Source organism: Triticum urartu, chromosome 2A, assembly GCF_056163025.1.
Source record: "Triticum urartu cultivar PI428250 chromosome 2A, HENAU_Tu73, whole genome shotgun sequence".
Lineage (NCBI taxonomy): Eukaryota > Viridiplantae > Streptophyta > Magnoliopsida > Poales > Poaceae > Triticum > Triticum urartu.
The window spans coordinates 627,873,344-627,898,040 of record NC_141874.1 but is presented as its reverse complement, the minus strand read 5'-3'; the positions used below and the strand labels follow the sequence as shown (position 1 = coordinate 627,898,040).

The 24,697-nt window shown below is 49.5% G+C and overlaps 2 protein-coding genes across 2 annotated transcripts; one reads left to right on the top strand and one right to left on the bottom strand.

The window, feature by feature from the left end:
• The first annotated feature begins 2,640 nt into the window (after positions 1 to 2,640).
• LOC125539275 (BTB/POZ domain-containing protein) lies at positions 2,641 to 4,858 on the top strand. Its single transcript, XM_048702704.2, has 2 exons — positions 2,641 to 3,501; positions 3,596 to 4,858. The coding sequence occupies exons 1-2, from the start codon at positions 2,656 to 2,658 to the stop codon at positions 4,592 to 4,594; spliced, it is 1,845 nt and encodes a 614-aa protein (XP_048558661.2). The 5' UTR covers positions 2,641 to 2,655; the 3' UTR covers positions 4,595 to 4,858.
• Positions 4,859 to 7,291: 2,433 nt separating this feature from the next.
• On the bottom strand, positions 7,292 to 7,720 carry LOC147986295 (uncharacterized). Its single transcript, XM_087541952.1, has one exon. The coding sequence runs from the start codon at positions 7,718 to 7,720 to the stop codon at positions 7,292 to 7,294; it is 429 nt and encodes a 142-aa protein (XP_087398078.1).
• Between the last annotated feature and the right edge of the window lie 16,977 nt (positions 7,721 to 24,697).

Here is a 24,697-nt window from a genome sequence, read left to right as displayed (position 1 = left end):
TTCTCGCCGGCACACAGCCAGCGGCCCAGCAAGCGGCACCCATGACAGCCTCCAAAAAGAAAGGCCACTGTCGATCGGACGACCTAGCTCAGGCCGTCGGCGTCGAAGATCTCTTTCCGCCTGACCTCAAACCAGCTCCTCCTTCTCGCTCATTTTGGTCAAGTCCACGCTCATGATCGCAAGGGTCATCTCCTTTGTTTTGGTTGCGGCATTGGTGGCCTCGATGTCGAGCTGCCTCTGCCTGGCCTTGACATTGGCCGCCTCGATGTCGAGTTGCCTTTGCCGGGAGGCTTCCTCCATGTCGATCTTCCTCTTCTTGGCCGCCCCCTCCATCTCAAGCTTCTTCCTTTGGAGCTCTAGGTATTACTTCATTTGGTCGTCCTTGCTTTACCGCTTCTTCTTGTTTATCACATCCTTTTGAGACATCATGCCATACAAAGTCTCATGCAAGGCCATGGATGAGGTATCACGTATGTCGTCCATCTTGGAGTTGGTCTTGCCCTCGGCCTCTTCAACGCCTCGCCATCTCCACCTTCGGAGAACTTGGACGTCTTCTTGCCTCTCTTCCTTTGAAGTTTACGGTATTGATCCTTGAACTTAGGGCAGTTGTTGATGATCGCCCAACAATGCGTAAGAGTGAATGGCTTGTCATTGTGCCAGGCCTTGAATGCTTCCAAAGATTGTAATGCCTACACCACATGATCAACAACAATTGAACATGCAAACATATACAAGGCCGAAGTCTTGTGGCCGTAGCAAGGGAAGGACTAGGATGAGGAGAGCATACCATGTCCCCAACGCTGAGATCACTAACGGGCCGTGCTTCAACGCTCTCAAATGCGGCGCAATACTTGTTGCACTCTTGTTGGATAAATAACTACCTCTTTTTGAATCGAGGTGATGCCACGATTGCTTGTAATTTGGTAGGGCTCAAACATCTTCCTTTCATGAAATGTTTTGTGGACTCTCGTCCAAAAAATAAGGTCCTTTTGTTGCGCGCCGATCCTCGGATCTTGGCTAATCTCCATTCAACATTGGCAAATCAACTTGTCCTCCTCTTGTGTATATGAACCCGTGCGAATGCTCTTCCTCCTCTTTTGTACTTCCGCTCTTTGGGTGAGCTCATCGATGAACAATGGCTCGCCATCAATATCAATGTCATTGCCTTCATCTTCATCACCATCACCTTCGCAATAGATGTCATCGTTTTCATGCCACGAGTCACCATGGTCGTAGTTAGCACAGTCGTCGGCATCTTCATCGGCAACGTACTGGGCGCGGCCATCCTGACTTTGGGTCTTGTCGGGATTGTAGGCACGGCCATGCCCACCCTCGTAGATCACATCTTCCATGAACTGGGTGTAGAAGGGGTCGTCGACCGATGGCGTTGGTGTTGGCATTCCATCGAACAAGACGCGGGGGGACGGCATGGTGCCCGTAAACGGTGGCCGTGTTTGCTTTCTTTGCATCTCGACGGACGGCCGACCGCCGCTGCTAGACCCAGGCATGACGTTGACGTTGATGACGGCCGAGGGGCGTGGGGTGGACGGCGCGATCACGCCAACGTCGGCGACCTCGAGAAACGGGTCTAGCCGTCGTGCCTCGGCAGGGGAAAGCCGGGCGACATAGGCGTGGTCCGCGACGTCGGCGACGGGCAGTGCGGAGGCCGGGCGACCGACGAGCCTGTGCTCGCCGGGCCGACGGCCACTGCAGAGAAACCCGCCGGACGACAAATGCCAAGCATGAGGAGGGCGTGCGCTCTGTTGACGATGGCCTCCTTCTCCTCGACCTCGGCCTTGCGCCACGCAGCCTCCATCGCATCGCGCTCGCGGCGAACTTGGCCGCGGCGGCATTGCCCTTGACGACCGCCCTCCGGTTTCTCCTCTTCACCGATTCCGCGTCCAACTTGATGAGCTCCTCCGATGTGCACTTCGACCGCAGCTTCTTTGACGCCTTGGCCGCCTTCTTCTTGACCTTTCCAGGGCGGGTCGACGGTGAGGCCGCCGGAATCCGGCTAGGCGTCGGTCATGGATGGGGGAGGGAGGGGGCGGGACATGGGAGGATTTGAGGGAAATGGCGCCAAATGAGACGCGCGCGGGGGGAGGAAGGAGTGCTTTGTGCCATCGACAGACGGGCCAGGGAAGAACAAGCGCGCGTGTCCGCGCGCTATCCGTTTCACCCTAAAATCGGCGCAAACTTGGGTCAGGAATGAGTCGAAATCGGACAGAAAACAGACAAATATCCGTTTGCTCCCGCGCAGTGGACCATCTGATTCGTTTGTTTTACCCTAAACGGACGCACGCGGATAGGATGGGTCGCGCGGTTGAGTTGGCCTCAGCGGCGCGGCGGCGAGAAGAGGCCGGCCGCCGGCGCCGGCATTCTGGTTCAGAAGCGTACCCCACGCCAGCATTCATTCACTCGTTGCTCCGCCCTCGCTGCCGTATAGCTCATCGGCACGGGCAAAAGGTGGTCCCCTCGGGGCGATACAGCCATCACCACTCCCCACCACGCCTCAACAAAAAGCGACAAGCGCTCCTCCTCGTGCCCGACTGCCCTCGCGCAGCGAGAATCCCCACGCCACCCCCACGCGACGCGACGCGCGCCCCCACCCCGCACCCGGAAAAAGAAATAACCGAACGATCACCACTCCTACCTATGGCCGCTTCCTCCAGATCCAGCAGGCCGCACACGCACCCGCACCCGAAGAAGCCCTCGTCCCCGCCCCCCTCCCACTCCCACCTCGTTCCCCACGACCTCTCCTCCTGGTGCTGCGCGCCGCACCCCGCCCCCTCCACCTCCCACTTCCACTCCTCCGCCCGCGGCGCCGCCGGCCCCATGGACCACCCGCCCCCGCAGCCGCAGCCCGCCGCGGGCGCCTCCTCCTACGCCAGCCCCAACCCGCCCTCCTACACGCAGCCGCAGTCCTACCCCTCCAGCTACACCAAGTTCAACTCCGCGCTCAACGCCGGCCTCCTCAACCCCATGTCCCCGCCGCCGCTGCCCATCGACAAGACGCGCTCCAGCCCCACCCTCTTCGACATGATGGCCAACGAGCAGGACTACCAGCCCCGCTCCGCCGCCGCCGCCGCCCACTCCGCCCCGCCGCACCCGCACCCGCACCACCCGCTCGCCCCCGCGCGCTCCATGGACCGCCAGGCGCTGCTCCAGGACCGCGTCGCCGAGCTCATCGGCAGCTGCAGCCCCGGGAACCAGTTCAACGACGCCGACTCCTCCGACGTGCGCCTCACCCTCAGCTCCAAGGACGGCCTCTCCCTCACGCTCTGCGTGCACCGCCACATACTCGTCGCCCACAGCAGGTTCTTCGCCGCCAAGCTCTCCGACCGCTGGTCCAAGCAGCAGCGCACGCTGCCCCACATCGTCGAGATCTCCGACTGCGACGACGTCGAGGTGTACGTCGAGACGCTGCGCCTCATGTACTGCAAGGATCTCCGGAGGAGGCTCATGAGGGAGGATGTGGCCAAGGTCCTCGGCATTTTGAAGGTACGGCCGCGGCCCCTTTCTTCTTTTCCTCATGTCTAATGGTCAATTGGCATCATTTTGCTTTTGGTCCTTAATTTCCACCTTCTTTCTGTAGGTGTCCGCAGCTATCGTGTTCGACGCTGGAGTGCTGTCTTGCTTGGAGTATTTGGAGGCGGCTCCGTGGGCGGAGGATGATGACGAGAAAGTGGCGGCATTGTTGACGCAGCTGCATCTTGAGAACTCAGGCGCTGGGGAGGTTCTTAAGAGGGTCTCCCTGGAGTTGACACCTTCTGTAGTGACCGAGGAGGTAGAAACGGGAGCAAATTGCAATGGCGGCAGTAGTGTGGGTGGTGGTGAAGAGGTGTTAGTCAGGCTCCTGCAGGTTGTCCTGGAGGGCAAAGACGAGAAGGCAAGGAGGGAGATGAAGGGTCTGGTCTCCAAAATGCTAAGAGAGAACAGCGCATCGCGTGGCGGAGCCATTGGTGGTGACCTCCGCAAGGAGTCACTCTATTCGGCATGCAATGGCTGCCTGTGCCTGCTGCGCGAGCAATTTGTGAGGGCTGCAGGAGGTGACCAATCGGAGGTAACGCAGATTGCAAGGCAGGCTGATAACCTGCATTGGATGCTTGACATCCTTGTTGAGCGCCAGATTGCCGAAGACTTCTTGAGGACATGGGCAATGCAGAATGAGTTGGCAGAGATGCACGGTAAACTTCCAGCTATACATCGCTATGAAGTGAGCCGAGTGACTGCAAGGCTTTTCGTCGGGGTTGGCAAAGGACAGATCTTAGTGTCCAAGGAGGCCCGCTCACAGCTCCTGAGTACCTGGCTTGAGCCGTTCTATGAGGACTTTGGGTGGATGCGGCGAGCATGCAAGGGCCTTGACCGACATTTGATTGAGGAAGGGCTGGCAAACACGATCCTGACACTGCCACTTGCAACTCAGCAGGAGATCTTTCTTGCGTGGTTTAATCGGTTCCTCAACTCTGGGGAGGACTGCCCAAACATTCAGAGAGGGTTCGAGGTATGGTGGCGGCGAGCATTCTGGAAAAGGAGTGCGGAACCGGAGCAACCACCCCGTTTGAGAATCACAGCAATCTGCGATAATTCTTGATGAAGTTGTTGGCCCAACTTGGATATGAAGGGTGGCTGATGTTTGGATATAAAGGTTAGTTTCGTGGGGTCTGTAGTTGTGTTCTGACTGTCTTGTTGAGTTCTCTGTCACATCTGTTTGGTTCTAGGCAAATTAGTTATACATGAGTATGTTCATCTTGTTCAATGTATACCAGGTTGAGTGTAAGCATGTTTCATCCATTTTGAACTGGAAATTAAGTAGATTGATTGTTTATTGCCTATTATAGCAGCTTATAGCAAATCATTGTGGAAAGCCCCCTCTTAATTCTTGTTTGTTGGCTGTGTTTGTATATTTGCTACTATCTTATAATTCAATGCTCAAGGTACCCCTTCATTGTCTCTTTATCCGATCACCAAACAGCTGTCCAGCCATGTGAGAAAAGTTGTTGTAGCAATTGGAATTGGATTGATGTTCGCTTCAGAGCAGTGTTGAGTAGATTCTACCCGATATGCTTTGGTTTCTCTGTTTTTAATTTGCTGGTTGTTGGGCCGCTATGCCCTTTCCAGATGTGTGAACGAATCAGATGGTTTTCTTAATAGTATGCAGGACATACCTTTTTGATGAATTAAAAAGTCTTGAGCTTATGAAATTACTTCTTGCGCATGAGAGTAATTGGTTGTACCTATCTTTTATAAGCAGATGCAGCTGGTATTGCTTTAGATCTTGCCCAAATGTGTCCAATTCATGTATCTACAACCAACTAATTACCGTCCAAATGAGTGCATGCGGCCATTTAGGCACTGGGACGGTAGAAAAGGAAAATACTCTCTCCGTTCCGAATTAGTTGACTTTGAATTTGTCTAAATACTTGTTTAGTGTCTAGATACATCCGTGTCTAGATAAATACGGGTCAAGTAATTTGGAACGAAGGGACCGAGGGACTATAACACTGATGTAATGCATAATGTATAAGTAATATTGAGGTTTATACGGAGTAGAACGTAGTCCTTAATACAATCCAGGAAGTAACACCATTCCAGCTTGCATATACAGTATCACAGGTCCGGCAGTATAGTGATCAGTAAAACCGAGATCAGAATGACGAAGGCTACAGGCGTTGCCTCCAAATGCTCCGGGCGGCACCAACGGTACTTCATCCGTCCGAGTTCATTAGGCCTTCTTTTATTTTGAGCCAAAGTTTGATCATAAATTTAACTAATAAAATGTAAGATGTATGTCACAAAAATTGTACTCCCTTCGTTTTTATTTACTCTGCATATTAGGTCTGACAGAAGTCAAACTTCGTAAAGTTTGACCAAGTTTATAGAAAAAATATATCTATCGTAACAAATCTATATGATATGAAAGTACATTCAATAACGAATCTAATGATATTGATTTGTTATTGTATATGTTAATATTTTTGTTTATAAACTTTGTCAAAGTTTACAAAGCTTGACTTTAACCAAAGCTAATATGCAGACTAAATAAGAACGGAGAGAGTACCATTGAAAACATGTTTCAAATGCAAATTCAATAATATACTTTTTGTACCATATACTTCATATATTTTTGGTCAAATACATGCTCAATTAGATCTTTCTTCAATTGCTCGAAGCCGAATTTGTTGATGCATTTAAACAAACTCATCAAATATGGCCGGATTCTGGTTTGAAAGTTCACCCATGTTCTCAAATTCAAGCCCCACGATAGCATCCTCGCTCTCATCCTCAACAATCATGTTGTGCATGATCAGACAACATGTCATCACCTCTCACAAGGTCACCGAGATCCGAGCAAACCTGACCACCCCTCTTGCTTCAGACATTGTTAAGATCCTCTTGGTGTTTGCCATAGTTGGTTCTCTCAGGGTGTGTTTGGTAGTATGTATGGACCTAGCCTAGTTGTTCTCCTCTCATACATGCTGAGTGTAAACATGCTGAGTCCATGCAGTTGCTGTTGTTTGGCAGCGATGTATGCGCTGAGACATGTTGAGCTGAGACTTTGTTTGGCAGCCTGCATGTGTTTAGACATGCTGAACAATTTTAAATTCTAATTTTTTGAATGATGAACAAAATTGAAATAACATGAAAACAAATTTAAACATATTTTGAAAATTTAAACAAAATTTAAAATTCTAAACATTTTTTCAAAATTAATTAAAATTTGAAATTCTGAACATATTTTAAAATTTTGAACATATTTGAAATTCTGAACTTTTGAAAATTTAAACAAAATTTGAAAATTTTATAAAATTTAACTTTTTTAAATTCTGTTTTTTCAAAATTCTGATTTTTTTAATTTTTAAAATATTTATTGAAAATTCAAACAAATTTTGAAATTCAAAACATTTTTTTGAAAATTCAAACAATTTTGAAATGTTAAAATTTTTCAAAAAAACGAAATTCTGAACTTTTTTGAAATTTAAACAATTTTTGTAATTCTTAATATTTTTTGGAAATTTAAATAAAATTTGAAATTATGAACATTTTTTGAAATATAAACATATCTGAACGTGATCTGGTGGGTGGGGACGAGGGTCACGACCAGCATGGCTGCCTTCATGCATCCTGTTTAGGGTGCATGAGATGAGCATGGCTGAGGGCCCTTTTATGCATGAGATGGACATAGCTCAGGTGAGCCTGTGCATCCTACCAAACAAGCAAAAGTGGGTCGGATTGAGAACTTTTGCCCTCATGCACCCTCCATGCACCCTACCAAACACACCCTCAGGTACTATGGTCCAAACACCGAGACCACGGCAGTATCAAATCTTAACATGACATCTCCACATGTGCTCTCAAACATCCGTAGGTATTCGTCCCACGAATCAACTGCTGTGCCATATGCAAGCATCTGCAGTGCGGCCGTGCACTTCTGGTAACCAAAGAACACAATCCTTCCTATGACACCCTTCTTCAAGATGAAGTAGTCATTAAAGGAACGGACGCCATGGTAGAGACAATCGAAGACATTTTTTCGTATTTGGAAGAGGTGGCGAAAATTGTTAGCGAATAGGGCATCCGGGGCAAAGTAGTCGTCCATCAGTGTTGAACGGCCGCGCACCCTGTTGCAGTTGAGCACTCGATGACCATTGATCGATCCCTTAAAATTTAAAACATACTCTTCCACACTCTCCACGTCTGCAAGGACCACTTGCGCCATTGTCGCCTGATCTGTGCAGTCCTCCTCGAGTAGTGCCAGGGGAGGCGGAGTTGTCGAGTTCCGGCAAGGGTGTGGCGGGGCTGCCAGGGTGGTGGAGCGGCGGTGGAGGCAAGAGAGAAAATGGATGGAGAGAAAGATGGGAGGATGGATGCGCGGGGTCCGGGAGGGGTTTGGGTTGGACCGGTGGTGTCGGAGTCCTACGTGACTGCCGTCCAGACTCCCGCAAAGCTCCCCAAGTTTGTTTCCATTTTGCAGGAAAAAGTGCGTCCACCAACACAAGCCCGCATTGGATGGCTAAAAACGCCCGGTCCGCGTCGTACGAACGGTTGTGGTCGGTTTGAGGGTCCGCTTTGGAGATGCCCTAAGATCATCTACAACTAGATTTGGCAAATTTGTCCCCCTATAATGCGCCCGCCTCAGTTAGCCTGCAGCACATCCACACACCTCAAATGTGGACCTCAAATCTATGCGATCCATGCATGCAATCCTACATTACAAATGCATCACAAGTCAATGGTTCGAAACAAATATGACAAAGCAAAACAAATCATAGTTCAACAACCCGGACATGTTAAAATGAAATCAAAGTCTCCTGCTCCGCATGCATGCTTGGCACATGCTCCGCCTGCATCCTTGCCTCCCCTTCCTCTGTTGCCATAGCCACCCTCGCCGCCTCGTGCTCCCTACCTTCATTGATCTCCTTCTTTATCCCTACAAGCCACTTCTTTGCATGCTCATCCAAGAGGTTTCGTCCGCCAACATTATCTTGGCATCATCCGTGTCTCAGTGCAATTTGCATCCTCTCCTTCTAAAGCTCAATCTCTCCAAATGTCTTGCCTTCTAGGGCTCCATTTTGGTCGCCGCATCTTTCTTCTCCAACTCGATCTTCTCCCTCTTCATGTGCAGCTTCTTGTCCGCCCTCTACGGTTCCAATTCATCCTCTCGTTTTGTGCATTCAACATGAGCTTGTGCTTCTCATGTTCTCCCTAACAGAAAAATGCCCGTCCATATGGAGGACATTTTTGTAGTCGCGGCGTCACGGGAGGCCCTTGCCTTCTCCCACTAGTTTTCCATCACTTGTCGGTTATCCTTTGGTATGGTGGCTCTTCCATTCTGCCCTACAACATCTTGCTCTTCTTTGACATCAAAGCCCCCCTAGTTTGTCTGGGTTTGTCAGAAAAAGTACATCTAGACCACTCGACGGACCGATACAGGCCCGTGTTGGATGGCTAAACACGTCCAGACCGCATAGTCTGGGCGGTTGCGGGCGGTTTGAGGGCCCGCTTTGGTTTACCATTCAATATGTATCAATTGATTGGTGGGAGCTTGAGCCATCATTCCTCTTCTTGTCGGCCTTGAGATCGACCACAAGTTGTGTCCCCTTGAATGACCCCCCATCGATGTTAGAGAGATGCCACTTTACGGTTGGTGACGATAGGATGCGGCTCCACATATTGCTTTTGTTCATGATAGTGCTTCCAAATCTTCTCCCAATACTTATTGCCCTTTTGCTCCGTCCCGTATATGGTATCCATTGTTGTGGCCAACCAAGATTTAACCAACAAGATATCCTCAAAAGTGGAGAATGTTGGACCCCTTGCCTTTGTCATCTTTGGCTTCTTTTTCCTGCTCGGATTGAGATTTGATGTTGCCCCAACTTCAAATAAAGGGTAAGTTGGATTCCCCAACACGTAGTCCGTTTAGGCTGATTAATGATTATCATTGATAATGTCTCACATGATAAACTCCTAAAATTATGATGGTTGCAAAGCATTGATCATGTTTGAAATGAACTAACGATCGAGGCAAAACATTGATCATGACATATGCAAAGTTGATCGGGGAGGAGCAAAGTCTTGTTGTTATTCCATTGAACGGGTCATGGCCAGCCCGAACGCCGCTGGCGCCCATGCATGTGTGCGCCCGAATGAGTTGCGAGCAGTGACAGACGTCCACCGATGGTTTGTGTGTTGGAAGAAAGCTCTTCGGAATGCCGCAATCGACCGCTGGATCCTACTTTGTCCTAACCTGGTCCAATGGCGCGGTCCTGGTCGGCGGCTGGATGGATGTGGTGCCAGGAGGACAACTACTCCTTGAGGTTTGCATCCTCTACTTGCGACGCCGCTTCCCTCTCCTGCTTCCTCCATTGCCGGTCCCTTGGGGTGATGTTCTCCGGCTTACACAAGATACCCGAGGACGGGACGATGGAAGACGCGGACGCAACCTCCGTCGCGCCGATGGGGGACGGGTTGGACGACATCTACGGTGGCGGATGGGGTAGGCGGCGAGGATGGGGGGAGAACATGGCGGGCGGTGAGGGCTCGAACACGGGAATTGGTGGAGGGTGACAGGTTTTTTGGATTTGGTGCAATTTGTGGTGGGGTAGGGCTCTCGGGTCCGACGTGGCAGACGTGCCCGGGCCTCCCCATATCCGCCCCAGATTTGGGCTAGATATGAGGGGTGTCGTTTAGCCGAGGCGTTTGAGGCGCCTGTCTGTGTCAAAACCGGCGGATCTCGGGTAGGGGGTCCCGAACTGTGCGTCTGAGGTTGATGGTAACAGGAGACAAGGGACACGAAGTTTTACCCAGGTTCGGGCCCTCTCGATGGAGGTAATCCCCTACATCCTGCTTGATTAATATTGATGAGTATGGGGGTTACAAGAGTTGATCTACCACGAGATCGTAATGGCTAAAACCCTAGAAGTCTAGCCTATATGATTATGATTGCCTCTACGGACTAAACCCTCCGGTTTATATAGACATCGGAGGGGACTAGGGTTGTACAAAGTCGGTTACAGAGAAAGGAATCTTCATATCCGAACACCAAGCTTGCCATCCACGCCAAGGAGAGTCCCATCCGGACACGGGTGAGAGAATCTTTAGTCTTGTATCTTCATGGCCCAACAGTCCAGCCCATGTCCAACAGGCCGGACGCCCGAGGACCCCTTAGTCCAGGACTCCCTAAGTAGCCCCCGAACCAAGCTTCAATGACGAGGTGTCCGGCGCGTAGATTATCTTCGGCATTGCAAGGCAGGTTCCTCCTTCGAATACTTCAAAACAACCTTCGAACACAAAGAACGTGTCCGACTCTGCAAAGCAAGCACCACACACAACCGCAGAGAGTATAATATTTCATGAGTCCAATCCGCTGACAACACTACAAAAAAAAGACACATCTATGACATTTTGGGCCGAATGAATTTTTTTCTGTCATACATATGACACTTCTATGACGATAATTGTGACAAAACCCGGTATCATCATAGATGTGGTGGGCTCCTACTTCTATGACAAAAAATTATGACAGAAAATGGGCTTTTCGTCCTGGGCGGGCCGGAGACGCAGCTGCATGACATTCTTTGGGCCGTCCATGACGGAAAAAACTGTGGTAGAAGCGAGGGGGGGGGGGATTTCGGGGAGTTCCCGGTTACGGTGGGAGGTCGGGGGCCGAGCGATGCGCGTTTCTCTCGTACACGTACGCGCGTGTGTGTGAGGCGTTGGCTCTAACTGAACCCAAGCGAGGCGTTGGGCTCTAACTGAACCCGAGCGATTGCACTGCAGGCTATGCGTTACTGAACCCGAGTGATCGATCGATGGCTGTTAACTCAAGCCGATCGATTGGATGAACAGTGAGCGTTGGGGGGGGGGGGTTGGATGAACAGTGAGCGGTAGCGTTGCCTCTGGATGAACAGGACCCCGTGGTGTGGAGGGCTGGATGAACAGTAGACGGTGGAGGGGTGCCCGTGGAGGGGTGGTTGAACAGTAGCCGGTGGAGTAGCGTGCGGTGGAGGCTGGATGAACAGGAGCCCGTGGAGGCTGGAGGAGGTCGACAGTAGCCCGTGGAGGCTGGAGGAGGTCGACGGTGGAGATGAACAGTATCCCGTGGAGTCCCGTTTTGCGGTACGCCACACCCTTCCGATGAACAAGACCCCCGTTTCGACCGTAGGAGGTCCGTTTCGTCCGTTTTGTGGTACGCCACACCCCTCCCGATCAACAGGACCCCCGTTTTGACCGTAGGAGGTCCGTTTCGTCTGTTTTGCGGTACGCCACACCCCTCCCGATCAACAGGACCCCCGTTTCAACCGCAGGAGATCCGTTTCCTCCGTTTTGCGGTACGCCACACCCCTCCCGATCAACAGGACCCCGTTCCGAACGTAGGAGGTTCGTTTCCTCCTTTTGCGGTACGCCAGGCCTCGTTTCCATCGCCTGTTCCGTCCAAGCCCTCCCGATGAACATGACCACAGATTCCGTTCCGACCCAGCCGGTTGGCTCCCATGCGTTCTGTTGCCTCCCGATGAACACGACGCATTCCGTTGTCTCCCCATGAACACGACGCATTCCGTTGCCTCCCCATGAACACGACGACGACGCTGTTTCTCCGTTCCGACCCAGCCATGTACACAAGCCCTGGCCGTATGTATGCGCGAGTAGGCGTTCGAAACCCCGCATGTATGTACACATACGTGGCCGTATTTTATTTTTTGCACGCTGGCCGCTGTACGTACGTGTACATGCTACGTGCGCGCCTCTACTACGACATGTGCACGCCTCTACATCCACCAATATATATGTACGTACATGTTCGCGACCAGAATGACAACGCTACGTACGCTTCGACCAGGTGGGTCCCGACTGTCAGGCACTTCCTTGCATGCGAAGATGTAGCTGGTGGGTCCCAGCAGTCAGGGGGAAATGTTTTTTTCGCAAAATACGGTGGCCCATCCGATGGCTGCTATCAGGTGGAGGAATATTTATTTTGCACGTAATAATGAGGCACTTCCTTGCTGTAGCCGTGGACCCAGCTGGCAGCCTCTCCACGTACAGTCCACGTCTGATGGAAGCCATTCCTTGACCACGTTGACCACGCCGCGCCAAGAGCACCAGGGCGGTGGATGACGGCAAGGCCTAGGAAGGGGACGACGCGGAGCCGGGGAAGACGCGGCAGTGGATGCCCACGCATAGAGGAGTATGAGGGTTCACTGGTTCGCTGCGGTGTGAGGCTGCCGTCGCCGCAGAATAACAGGGGGTGTGGGTGAGTAGAGGGATGGCCTGGCCAGCGGTGGGAGTAGTAGGGGGCGGTGAGGCCTCCACCACATCGCAGCCTGCCACGGGAGGCAGGAGCACGAGGCACGACCGGCGCTGGTTTGGGCGGCTGGAGCAAGAAGACCAGAGGTTGAACAAGCACTACAGCCGTTGGATGGACATCGTACGGTCACTAGAGCTAGAATCGTGCATATTGACTAAGTTGACAAAGCCCTCCGTCCCTGTCAACTTAGTAGGCCCACAAGTCAGCCTGCCACTATACTGGGTCCCAGCTAACAGGGGGAGTATTCATTTTTTTTGTGCGTAATAAGGAGGCACTTCCTTGCATGCGAAGATATAGCTGGTGGGTCCGAGCTTTCAGCGGTGGTAACGTTTTTTCATGAAATACAAACGCCCTTTCGGTGGGTCCCTGATGTCCGATGGAGGAATCATTATTTTACGCATAATAAGGAGGCATTTCCTTGCGTGCGGCCGTGGACCCAGCTGTCGGCCTCTCCACGTACAGTCCACTTCAAATGCATGTCGGTCGTTGACCACGTTGACCAGGCCGCGTCGAGAGCACCAGGGCGGTGGTCGACGGCGAGGCCTAGGAAGGGAACGACACGGAGGTAGGGAAGACTCGGCAGTTGTTTCCCACGCGGAGGGGAATACGACTATACGAGGGTTTACTGGTTCATCTGCCGTCGCCGGAGAATAACAACAGGTGTGGGTGAGTAGAGGGATGGCTAGGCCAGCGATGGGAGTACGGTGGGGTGGTGAGGCCTGCGCGGTAGCAGAGCCGGCCGCGGGGAGGAGGGAGTAGGCAGTCCCGCCGGCGCTTGTTCGAGCGGCTGGAGCAGGAAGAGCAGAGATTGAAGAAGCACGACGGCCGTTGGATGGCCATCCAACAGTCACTGCTTGTGCGTCAATCTTTTTTTAGGAAAGCCTCAAATCTGTGGAAAACAGTATACAACCCATCTGCCATTATTTTTAATAATTTACAGCCCATTTGCTAATTATTAAGGTTTTTTGAGCCCATATTCTTTTTGGTAGCATTACAGCCCATATTGTGGCCACGGTTAAAAATTATACGAAATTTTGCATATTTTGGTGCGGTCCGAACTGTTTTTAATCCCGAAATTTTGACTCACATTCAAACTGATTTTAAAAATAAATGTACATCAATATAAAATCAAACAAATTCTCCACGCATAAAAATTAATGTATTTTAAAATCACTAATTACCGGTTTGATGTGTTTTAAAAATGTACAGCCATTTTCTCGTCTAGCCGAATGAAAGCTCTCCTCGTCTTGAAAGATATGCAGCCCAACAGGCCTGACAAAGCGACTTACTTGGCAAATCACAAAAAAACTAGGCTGTGGCCGTGGACCCAGCTGTCAGCCTCTTCACGTACAGTACTCTTCCGATGGAATGTCGTTGACCACGTTGACCACGCCGCGCCGAGAGCACCAAGGCGGTGGACGACGGCGAGGCCTAGGAAGGGGACGACACGAAGCCGGGGAATACGTGGCAGTGGATGCCCACGCAGAGAGGAGTACGAGGGTTCACTGGTTCGGCTGCGGTGTGAGGCTGCCGTCGCCGCAGGGCCTGGCTAGCGGTGGGAGTAGTAGGGGGCGATTAGGCCTCAACGGTAGCACAGCCGGCCACTGGAGGCAGGAGCAGGCGGTCTCCCTGGCGCTGGTTTGGGCGGCTGGTGCAAGAAGAGCAGCGATTGAAGAAGCAGCAGGACCGTTCGATTCAAATCCAACGGTTACTGTCGGTGTCAAAACCGGCGGATCTCGGGTAGGGGGTCCCGAACTGTGCGTCTAGGCGGATGGTAACAGGAGGCAGGGGACACAATGTTTTACCCAGGTTCGGGCCCTCTTAATGGAGGTAAAACCCTATGTCCTGCTTGATTAATATTGATGATATGGGTAGTACAAGAGTAGATCTACCACGAGATCAGAGAGGCTAAACCCTAGAAGCTAGCCTATGGTATGATTGTTGTTCCTACAGACTAAAACCCCCCGGTTTATATAGACACCGGAGAGGGCTAGGGTTACACAGAGTCGGTTACAATGGTAGGAAATCTACATATCCGTATCGCCAAGCTTGCCTTCCACGCCAAGGAAAGTCCCTTCCGGACATGGGACGAAGTCTTCAATCTTGTATCTTCATAGTCCAGGAGTCCGGCTGAAGGTATAGTCCGGCTATCTGGACACCCCCTAATCCAGGACTCCCTCAGTAGCCCCCGAACCAGGCTTCAATGACGACGAGTCCGGCGCGCAGATTTTCTTCGGCATTGCAAGGCGGGTTCTCCAAATTCCGTGTACCTGTTGAATAATGTCCGGTTTCTTGTAGCGCTCCTTGGCTTCTACGCCCAATAATGGCCATCTTCCACGTGTCAAACGAATACGAAAAGTCAGGGTTTTTTTATATTTACACCCCTAGTCGCGTGAATGAGCCGCCTATTTAAGGGGACGAGGATTTAGATCCAAACCACACCTTCTCCCCTCCGCGAGTATTCATCAGAGCATATCCGACAGAGGTCCATTCTATCATGGCCAGCCGCCGCAGCTCCTCCTCTCGCCCTTCCAGCCCTCGGCCTGGAGGTTGGAAGAGGTGCTCCATCCCGCACAGCGAGCTAGTGACGCTCCAGACCAAGGGATTTCTCCCCCCGCCTATATGGTCCCGGTTCGAGCCGAACTTGCCACCTATAATGGCGGAGAGCGCCCCCAATCCCTCCAAAGGAGAGCGGGTATGCCTTGTCCCTTACTTAATAAGAGGGCTCGGATTTCCAATTCATCCGTTTCTCCGGGGGCTCCTGGAGTTCTATGGCCTCCAGCTGCACAACCTCACGCCTGCCTCCATATTGCATATCGCGGACTTCGTAGCCCTTTGCGAGCTGTTTTTGGGCTGCGAGGCTCATTTCGCGCTGTGGAAAAGGCTATTCTGCCTTGTGCCTCGTTCTAAGAAGGGGTCAATATATCAAGTGGGTGGAGCTGAAGTGTGGCGCATCGCCGGGACCGGATATCTATCCGGAACCCCAAAGAAGGCGTCCGAAGACTGGCCTTCGGAATGGTTTTATATAGAGGACGTCCCGCTGCCAGATCCTGTCCGGATCGGCCTCCCTGAGTTCGACAGTGCTCCCCTGAAGAAGCGCCTCAGCTGGCGTCCACGGAGCCCTTAGAAGGAAAGCGACAAGGACGTTCTTTACCTGATGGGCCGGATAAGATTGTTAGCTCATTCCGGACTTACCATGATCGGGGTCATGGCCGCATGCATCATGCGAGGGGTGCAGCCGCTTCAGTATAGAGGCCGCCCCATGTGGGACTTCAATGGGGAGGACGACGCCACCCGCCACGGCCGTAAGGGGCCGGATTCGGCTGCCGCTCTAATAAAGATCTTGTCCACTTTGTACAAGGGAGAAGAGGAGGAATTTCTCCGCGTCAACCCACAGGGTGGATTTTCTATGTACAATCCCCCAAGTTGGGTAAGTGGACACTTTTACTTGCCCATCCGTTTTATATTCCCATTGTTAAATATTCAGTCTAACGACTTCAACGCAGGAACTGCGCCAGGCTGTTAAAGAAATAAACAACCCTCCTCCACAACCCGAGGATCCGGGACGGTTCCTCGACCCGGCCTCTCAAGAGGATCCAGACTTATCTGTGGAGCTGATTGATGGGATGTTTCATCAATTGAGCAAGGACAACGCCTTGGTGGCCATTACGGCCGATTACCCAGGGCTACTCCCAGCCTCACAGGTAACTGAGACCGAAGTCCCAGCACTTTGAAAAGGGATCTATCCTCGCGTGTTTTCGATTGCCGTATGACAACCGTGTTTTGCAGGGGAGGTCGTTGAGACGGGAGGCCGAGCCTGCGGCGACTAGCCAACGAGGGGCGGCAAGGCCCCGCGGGCTGAAAAGAAGTGCGTTCCGGACTGAGACGCCGGCACAAAGGTTTAGCGCGCCATCTTATTCCCAGGTGTTATTCCTTCAAGGCATACTAACGCTCGTGCTCTCTTCAGGACGAAGAGACCTCGCCGGACTATATCCGGAGAGGTTGCCAATCGCACCTCCACCAGCCAGGCTCCAAAGCCTGGTCCGGAAGCGGAGGCGAACACGAGGCGCGCACCGGAAGCTCCTCCGACAGAGGATGCGGACAGACTGTCTGCCACCAATTCCAAGGTGGAGAGTGCCATGAACCACAGGCGTCGACGGACAGTTCTTCGCGATGCTTATTTCTCCCAAGAGGCATTGGATGCCTTCAATTCGGGAGATGCGTACCTCCGTGCCGCTCAAAATGGTCTAGCCAGAGCCACGGAGCAATATGTAAAAGACATACAGGCAAGAATTTTTTTGGTAATTATATATATACCAGTAGCCCCCGAGACTTGAAACAGTTAGAATAACTGATTTAAGGATCATTTGGTATGCAAGTTCTTATAGAAAAGAATACCCTACTGTCCCAGGAGCTGGAAGAGTGTAAAGCCCAACTTGAGGCCGCACTAGCCGCGGCAGGGGAGCCCAAGGAGACCCACTCTGGTAATATACGCTTTGAAAGATAAGTATTTTGTGAAGTGCGGCATGGGTGCAAATCTGACAAATGAAATTGCAGATGGCGCTGGATTAAATCCGGAAGAGCAACAACTCCGACGCCAGCTGAAGGCTGGTGAGAGCGTGCTGACAAAGGTGAGGCGGGAGAAGAACGATCTCCAAGATGCCAACACCAAGCTGGGCGTTGAACTGAAGGATGTTCGTGCCCAGCTGTTGGACTCCGTCAAGGAGAATCAGCGGCTTCGACGCGGCATATATAGTAAGTGCTTAAACGAACTTTGAAAAAAGAGTTCGGCGAGGAAGTCGACTAACAGATTAATGTCTGTAGGTATGCTAACAGGTCGTCCCGCAGAGGAAATGCCCGGTGCTACGAGTGACCTTCTTCCCGAGCTCTCACAACTGCACGAGCGAGTTCGGCAGGTGATGCAAAGCGTCGCCCAGGCCTTGTGGCCATCCGTCTCCATGCCCGAAGGCCTTGGAGAGCTTGTAGAGAAGCTGAAGGGAGCGCAGCGGTGCTTCCGATTGTGGAAGATGTCGGCCTGCCGTCAAGGCGCCAGGGAGGCCTGGGCCATGGTGAAGACGCCGTACACGAAGGCTGACCCAAACCACATGGCCGAGGTCGGACCCGTGGGGCCCGATGGGAAGGAGATCCCTGTGAGCTTAGTATACGGCCAAGTAGAATTGGCCGCAAAGTATTCCCAACAGGACTGTAAACTAGACAGCCTTTTAGATGGTATTGAAGAGGAATACAATCAGTCAGATTGACTATGTAATTGTAATTGACATGTGTAATGCCTTCTAGCCGGATTGTAGATCGTTTGTCATGGCCGACCTTTTCGCTTCAACCTCGGGACCTGACGGTCCGGAGTGTGTCCGAATACCCTCGCGGTTATATAAGAACCGGGGTATGCATGGAGACCAGGCGTAGGGGTCATTAGTGCTTGAACAGACAAGTGCCCAACTAGTTATATTATATTACATGGTTAGTAAGAAACATCTTCCAGGGAGAATAGTTCCGTTAGGGGTTCCTTTCCCTGGGAGGCATGCCCTAAAGTGCATGTCCATTCTGCGAAAAGGGACGCATGAAAAACATCTAGGGGCGTATAGATAAATAAGTGAAAAAAAGATCATATTTAGTTCGCCGACCGAATATTCCCTTAAGAACGCTAGCTTTCGGCTTCACCCAGTCTGAGGTACACATCTGGCTGACCCGGTAGTAACAATCGCAGAGGTGCTCCCTTTACCACCTAGCCGAACAATCGGAAACGTAGGGGTAAGCACAGGAGCCAGGCAACCCAGCTTGGCCAAAACTTAAGTCATATCGATGCATATAATGGTGAATAAAAGGTACATGCGGAAGTGTGACACATGTGTTGGGCATGAAGCACGTATAAATAAGCTTCTGTTTAAGGAAGCCCCCAGGTTTAATGAGCGCGGATAGCGCATCACTGTATGAGCCTTTAAAGGCTATAAGAGAGAGAGAGGAGAAGGAGAGAAATGTAAGACAGAAAGTATATAAAAATGGACAGAGGGAGGAGACGAACACAGAGTCCGACGCTAGGCGTAGAATCTTCGGAGACGGGCTGCGTTCCATGGGTTCGGCTCGAGTCGGTTATCCAATGCATCTCGCAGGCGGTACGCTCCACCAGTCAGGACTTGGTCAATTATGAAGGGACCTTCCCACTTGGGCTTGAGTTTGTCCTTTTTCTTGTCCGGTAGGCGTAGAACTAATTCGCCAATGTTGTAATTTTTGGCCCGTACTTCTCTGCTTTGGTATCTTCGAGCCTGCTGTTGATAGAATGTGGAACGGGCTTTTGCCACGTCACGCTCTTCCTCCAAGGCGTCCAAACTGTCCTGCCGATCGAGCTCGGCTTCTCTTTCTTCATACATGCGCACTCGAGGTGAGTCATGAATTATGTCGCAGGGCAAAACTTCCTCTGCGCCGTACACCATGAAGAATGGTGTGTATCCGCTGGTGCGATTCGGCATGGTCCGCAGCCCCCAGAGTACGGAGTCGAGCTCCTCTACCTAGTGCGTGTTAGATTCCGTGAGGGACCGCACTAATCTGGGTTTAATGCCGCTCATGATAAGACCATTTGCACGTTCGACCTGGCTGTTAGTTTGTGGGTGATAGACGGAAGCATAATCGAGCTTGATGCCCATGTTTTTGCACCAGAGTTTTACCTCGTCGGCCGTAAAGTTCGTGCCGTTATCAGTGATTATGCTGTGGGGGACGCCGTAACGGTGTACAACCCTGGATATAAAGTCTATCACAGGTCCGGATTCGGCCGTCTTAACAGGCTTGGCTTCTATCCATTTGGTGAACTTATCCACCATGACCAGTAAGTATTTTTGCTTGTGGGTTCCGCCTTTAAGGGGTCCAACCATATCAAGCCCCCAGACCGCGAAGGGCCAAGTGATGGGGATAGTTTGGAGGGCGGTGGGTGGCATATGGCTTTGGTTTGCAAAGAGCTGGCAACCGGTGCATCGTTGGACTAAGTCCTGGGCGTCTGCCCGGGCCGTCGGCCAGTAAAAGCCTGTGCAGAAGGCCTTGCTCACAAGGGACCGAGCTGCAGCGTGATGACCGCCGAGTCCGGCATGAATTTCAGCCAGGAGGTTCCACCCTTCCTCTTCGGAGATGCACCTTTGAAGGACTCCGGTAGCGCTTTTCTTATAAAGCTCTCCCTCATGGACTTTATAGGCTTTAGATCGCCGCACTATGCAGCGTGCCTCATTTTGGTCCTCAGGGAGTACCTGCCTAGTAAGGTAGGCGAGGAATGGTTCTGTCCACGGGGTAATGATGACCATTATTACGTGGGCTGAAGGTGTTATTTCATTGGCAGAGCCTCCAATTATGTCAGAGTGTTCGGTGTTGGGCAGTGCGGTTGGGTCCGGGCTGTTATTGCCGGGTTCCCCTTCCCATACTACGGATGGCTTGAACAGCCTTTCCAAGAAGATGTTGGGGGGACTACATCGCGTTTTGCGCCGATGCGTGCCAGGACATCTGCCGCCTGATTATTTTCCCAGGCTATATGGTGAAATTCGAGCCCTTTGAACCGAGCTGACATTTTTAGGACGGCGTTGCGATAAGCTGCCATTTTTGGATCCTTGGCATCGAAGTCTCCATTTATTTGGGATATTGCGAGGTTGAGTCCCCGCGCACCTCTAGGCGTTGAATGCCCATGGATATTGCCATCCGGAGACCATGTAAAAGGGCCTCATATTCGGCTGCATTGTTGGAGTCTGTGTACATTATCTGGAGTACGTATTGAACTGTGTCTCCTGTGGGGACGTCAAAACGACGCCAGCCCCTAGACCAGCCAACATTTTGGAGCCGTCGAAGTGCATGACCCAGTTTGAATATGTGCCGTACTCTTTAGGGAGTTCGGCCTCCGTCCATTCTGCGACGAAGTCGGCCAAAACTTGCGACTTGATAGCTCGCCGTGGCTTGTAAGTTATGTCCAACGGGAGGAGCTCAATGGCCCATTTTGCAATCCGGCCCGTCGCGTCGCGGTTGTTTATAATATCGTTAAGTGGCACTTCCGAGGCTACTGTTATTGAACACTCTTGAAAGTAGTGTCGCAGCTTCCGGGATGCCATAAATACCGCGTACGCAATCTTTTGATAATGAGGGTACCGTGACTTGCACGGAGTAAGGACAGTGGACACATAGTACACTACAAGAAATATGTCAACTTATGACCTTCTATCAGTGACCCTCGAAGAATTGGTCATAAATCTATGACCATTTTAGACCAATTGGTCAAAAGCTGTTCAGGGGGCTCCAAACCCTGAACCATTGCGACCATTTTGGTCAGAAAGGTCATAATTTCCTTACACGAAATGGTCACAAAGCAAATAGTGCTAGTCCGCTGCCTTATTTCTAGCTGATCATGACCAATATAGATGGTCATAGCCTTGTAGATTGTGGTGGGTTGTGATGACTAGGCGCCATCTCATCAGTTTTGCCTATGTGTCATGTCCATGTGGCAGTTTTTGCCCTAGGTTGTGAAGCAACCTATATTTCTATCATTCCCAAAATTCCCAAAAAAATCTCATAAATTCTTTGGGTCATATCTTCATCAAATATGTAAAAATCCCTCCTTGCCTAGTTCAAAACTAATTCAACAATATTCATTTTCCTATTATGTTCACAACAACACTTTATGAAGGAAGTGCTATTTATATATTCTTGATTGCCCTAGGAATTTTTGGGCAGTCTTTCCTATCCAAATCATTACCGCATGACAAAATTCAGCTCCATTTGCCTAGCAAATCTTCCTCGGCAAATTTCCAAAGTTTTTGTCCACCTAGAAGCATTGTGAAGGAAGTAACTTTTTTATATCTCTAAATGACATGAAATTTATACAGTTCCTTCACATGCCAAAATTATCACCCTCCTCCAAATTGCAGCTCAGTCAAATCATCTATGTGAGCCCAGGTTCAATTGATATTTTATGGCCAAATTGGCACGTTGCAAAGCAAGTGTTATATAGACCCCTCCTATTGCCCTCAAACTTTTCGGGCACTCTTCCATAACCAAATCATTGCCACATGATAATATTCAGCTCAATTTTCCTAGTAAATCTTTCTCGGGAAATTTCCAAAGTTTCTACCTTGAGAGAAGCTTTGTGAAGTAAGTACTAGCTAGGCTTACCCAAATGATCTAAAAATTTACCAGCGCATGACCATACCTAAGTAACTTACCTACACCAATTTTGAGCTCATTTCATTCATCCAATCTCTCTCACTAGTTTTCCCAAGTTTCTGTCCATAGAAGAGCATTGTGAAGGAAGTACCACTTTGGCATGTCCAAATGGTATCCATTTTCTACAGTGCTTTCCTATGCCCAAATAACCATCCTCCACCAAATGCCAGCTCAATCCACTCATTAATTTGAGCCCAGCTTCAACATTCATATTTTTGTCCAGCGTGGTACTTTGCAAAGCAAGTACCACCTAGGATCATCCTTTTGATCTAAAAATTTGTGAAGACATTCTCCTTAGTAGATGATCATGCTCAGCCAAAACTCACGCCCATTGGCCATGTGCATTTCCCATACCGCTAATCAAACACTTGGCTGCTTATTCATGTTTGAGCATCGATCGGTCTCCTCGTGAGAATCTTATGTTGTGATTTTCTTCCTAGCACCTACCTGGGGAGTGCCCAACCCACTAGGCATGCCTAGGCCGCCCAAAACACATGGCAACGCCACGGTCACGCGGTGACCACGCGGCGGGCATGCGACCTTACGCGCTCTAGAGTTGGGGCCCTCGGCCACCGTCCAAACCTCGATGTCTCTCCATCAAACCATGTATTTCTGATTAAATAGATACTTATTTACCTAGAAATGATTTTTGAAAAAAATAAAGAGCAAACTATGACGCAGCTGCAGTTCAAATTTGACCCGCTTCCAACTGAATCGACGGGAATTTGTCTTTTTCACCAGAGGTGGATCAAAAATTTTGACACCCAACCATTTTGTCAATTGTGCATTAAATATGGCCTAGTATTTTAGAAAATTGATTTGGTCCAATTTTGCAACAAATATATGGCAGGTCCTTCACAAAAAAAACTCATTTCAAGCACTCGGAAAATGGAAAATGGTTTTTTCATCCAAAGAAAATGAAAACTTCCTTAGGCAACATTGTTTGCCATTCCAATATGCACCCTTGTGCACAATATGAGATCATTTGAACAAACTATGCCATGAATGTGGTCATAAGATTGATCGTTTGGCTTGAAAGCCATGAATCTTCACACTTGATAGCTCATTTGTGAGAACACTTTTTTAAAATAATTGCCGTATTACAAGTTTGTTATTTTTCCTGGGAACTTGGCCACATATAATGACACAATGCGAAGGTTTCCCAATTTTTTGATTTTTTTGAATTTTTTATGCCCGTTTCAAAATGCGATCAAAACGGCGGGAATGACCGTTCCTAGCTAGTGGTTGAATCTTGGAATTTTTTTGGTGTTTCTCTGATTAAATAGGTACTTATGTACCTAGAAATGATTTTTGTAAAAAATAAAGAGCAAACTACGAGGCATCTACAGTTCAAATTTGATCCGCTTTCAACTGAATCGGCGGAAATTTGTCTTTTTCACAAGAGGTGGATCAAAACTTTTTAAATCCAACCATTTCGTCAATTGTGCATTAAATATGGCCTAGTATTTTATAAAAATGATTTGGTCCAATTTTGCAACAATTATTTGGGAGGTCCTTCACAAAAAACCTCCTTTTGGGCACTCGAAAAATGGAAAATGGTTTTTTCATCCAAAGAAAATGAAAACTTCCTTAGGTAACATTGTTTGCCATTCCAATATGCACCCTTGTGCACAATATGAGATTATTTGAACAAACTATGCCATGAATTTGGCCATAGGATTGATCATTTGGCTTGAAAGCCATGAATCTTCACGCATGATAGCTCATTTTTGAGAACACTTTTTAAAAGAATTACCGTATTATAAGTTTATTATTTTTGCTGGTAACTTGGTCATATATAATGACACAATGCGAAGGTTTTCCAATTTTTTGATTTTTTTGAATTTTTTATGCCTGTTTCAAAATGTGGTCAAAACGGCGGGAATGGCCGTTCCTAGCTACTAGTTGAATCTTGGAAAACTTTTGGTGTTTCTCTTATTAAATAGATACTTATGTACCTAGAAATAATTTTTAGAAAAAATATAGAGCAAACTATGAGGCAGCTGCAGTTCAAATTTTACCCGCTTCCTACTGAATCGGCGGAAGTTTGTCTTTTTCACCAGAGGTGGATCAAAACTTTTGACACCCAACCATTTTGTCAATTGTGCATTAAACATGGCCTAGTATTTTATAAAATTAATTTGGTCCAATTTTGCAACAATTATTTGGTAGGTTCTTCACAAAAAAACCTCATTTTGGGCACTCGAAAAATGGAAAATGATTTTTTCGTCCAAAGAAAATGAAAACTTCCTTAAGCAACATTGTTTTCCATTCCAATATGCACCCTTGTGCACAATATGAGATCATTTGAACAAACTATGTCATGAATGTGGCCATAAGATTGATCATTTGGCTTGAAAGCCCTGAATCTTCACGCGTGATAGCTCATTTCCGAGAACACTTTTTTTTAAAATAATTTCCGTATTACATGTTTATTATTTTTCCTGGAAGCTTGGTCACATATAATGACACGATGCGAAGGTTTCCCATTTTTTTAATTTTTTTAAATTTTTTATGCCCGTTTCAAAATGCGGTCAAAATGGCGAGCATGACCGTTCCTAGCTAGTGGTTGAATATTGGAAATTTTTTGATGTTTCTGTGATTAAATAGATACTTTCGTACCTAGAAATGATTTTTGAAAAAAATAAAGAGCAAACTACGAGGTAGCTGCAATTCAAATTTGACCCG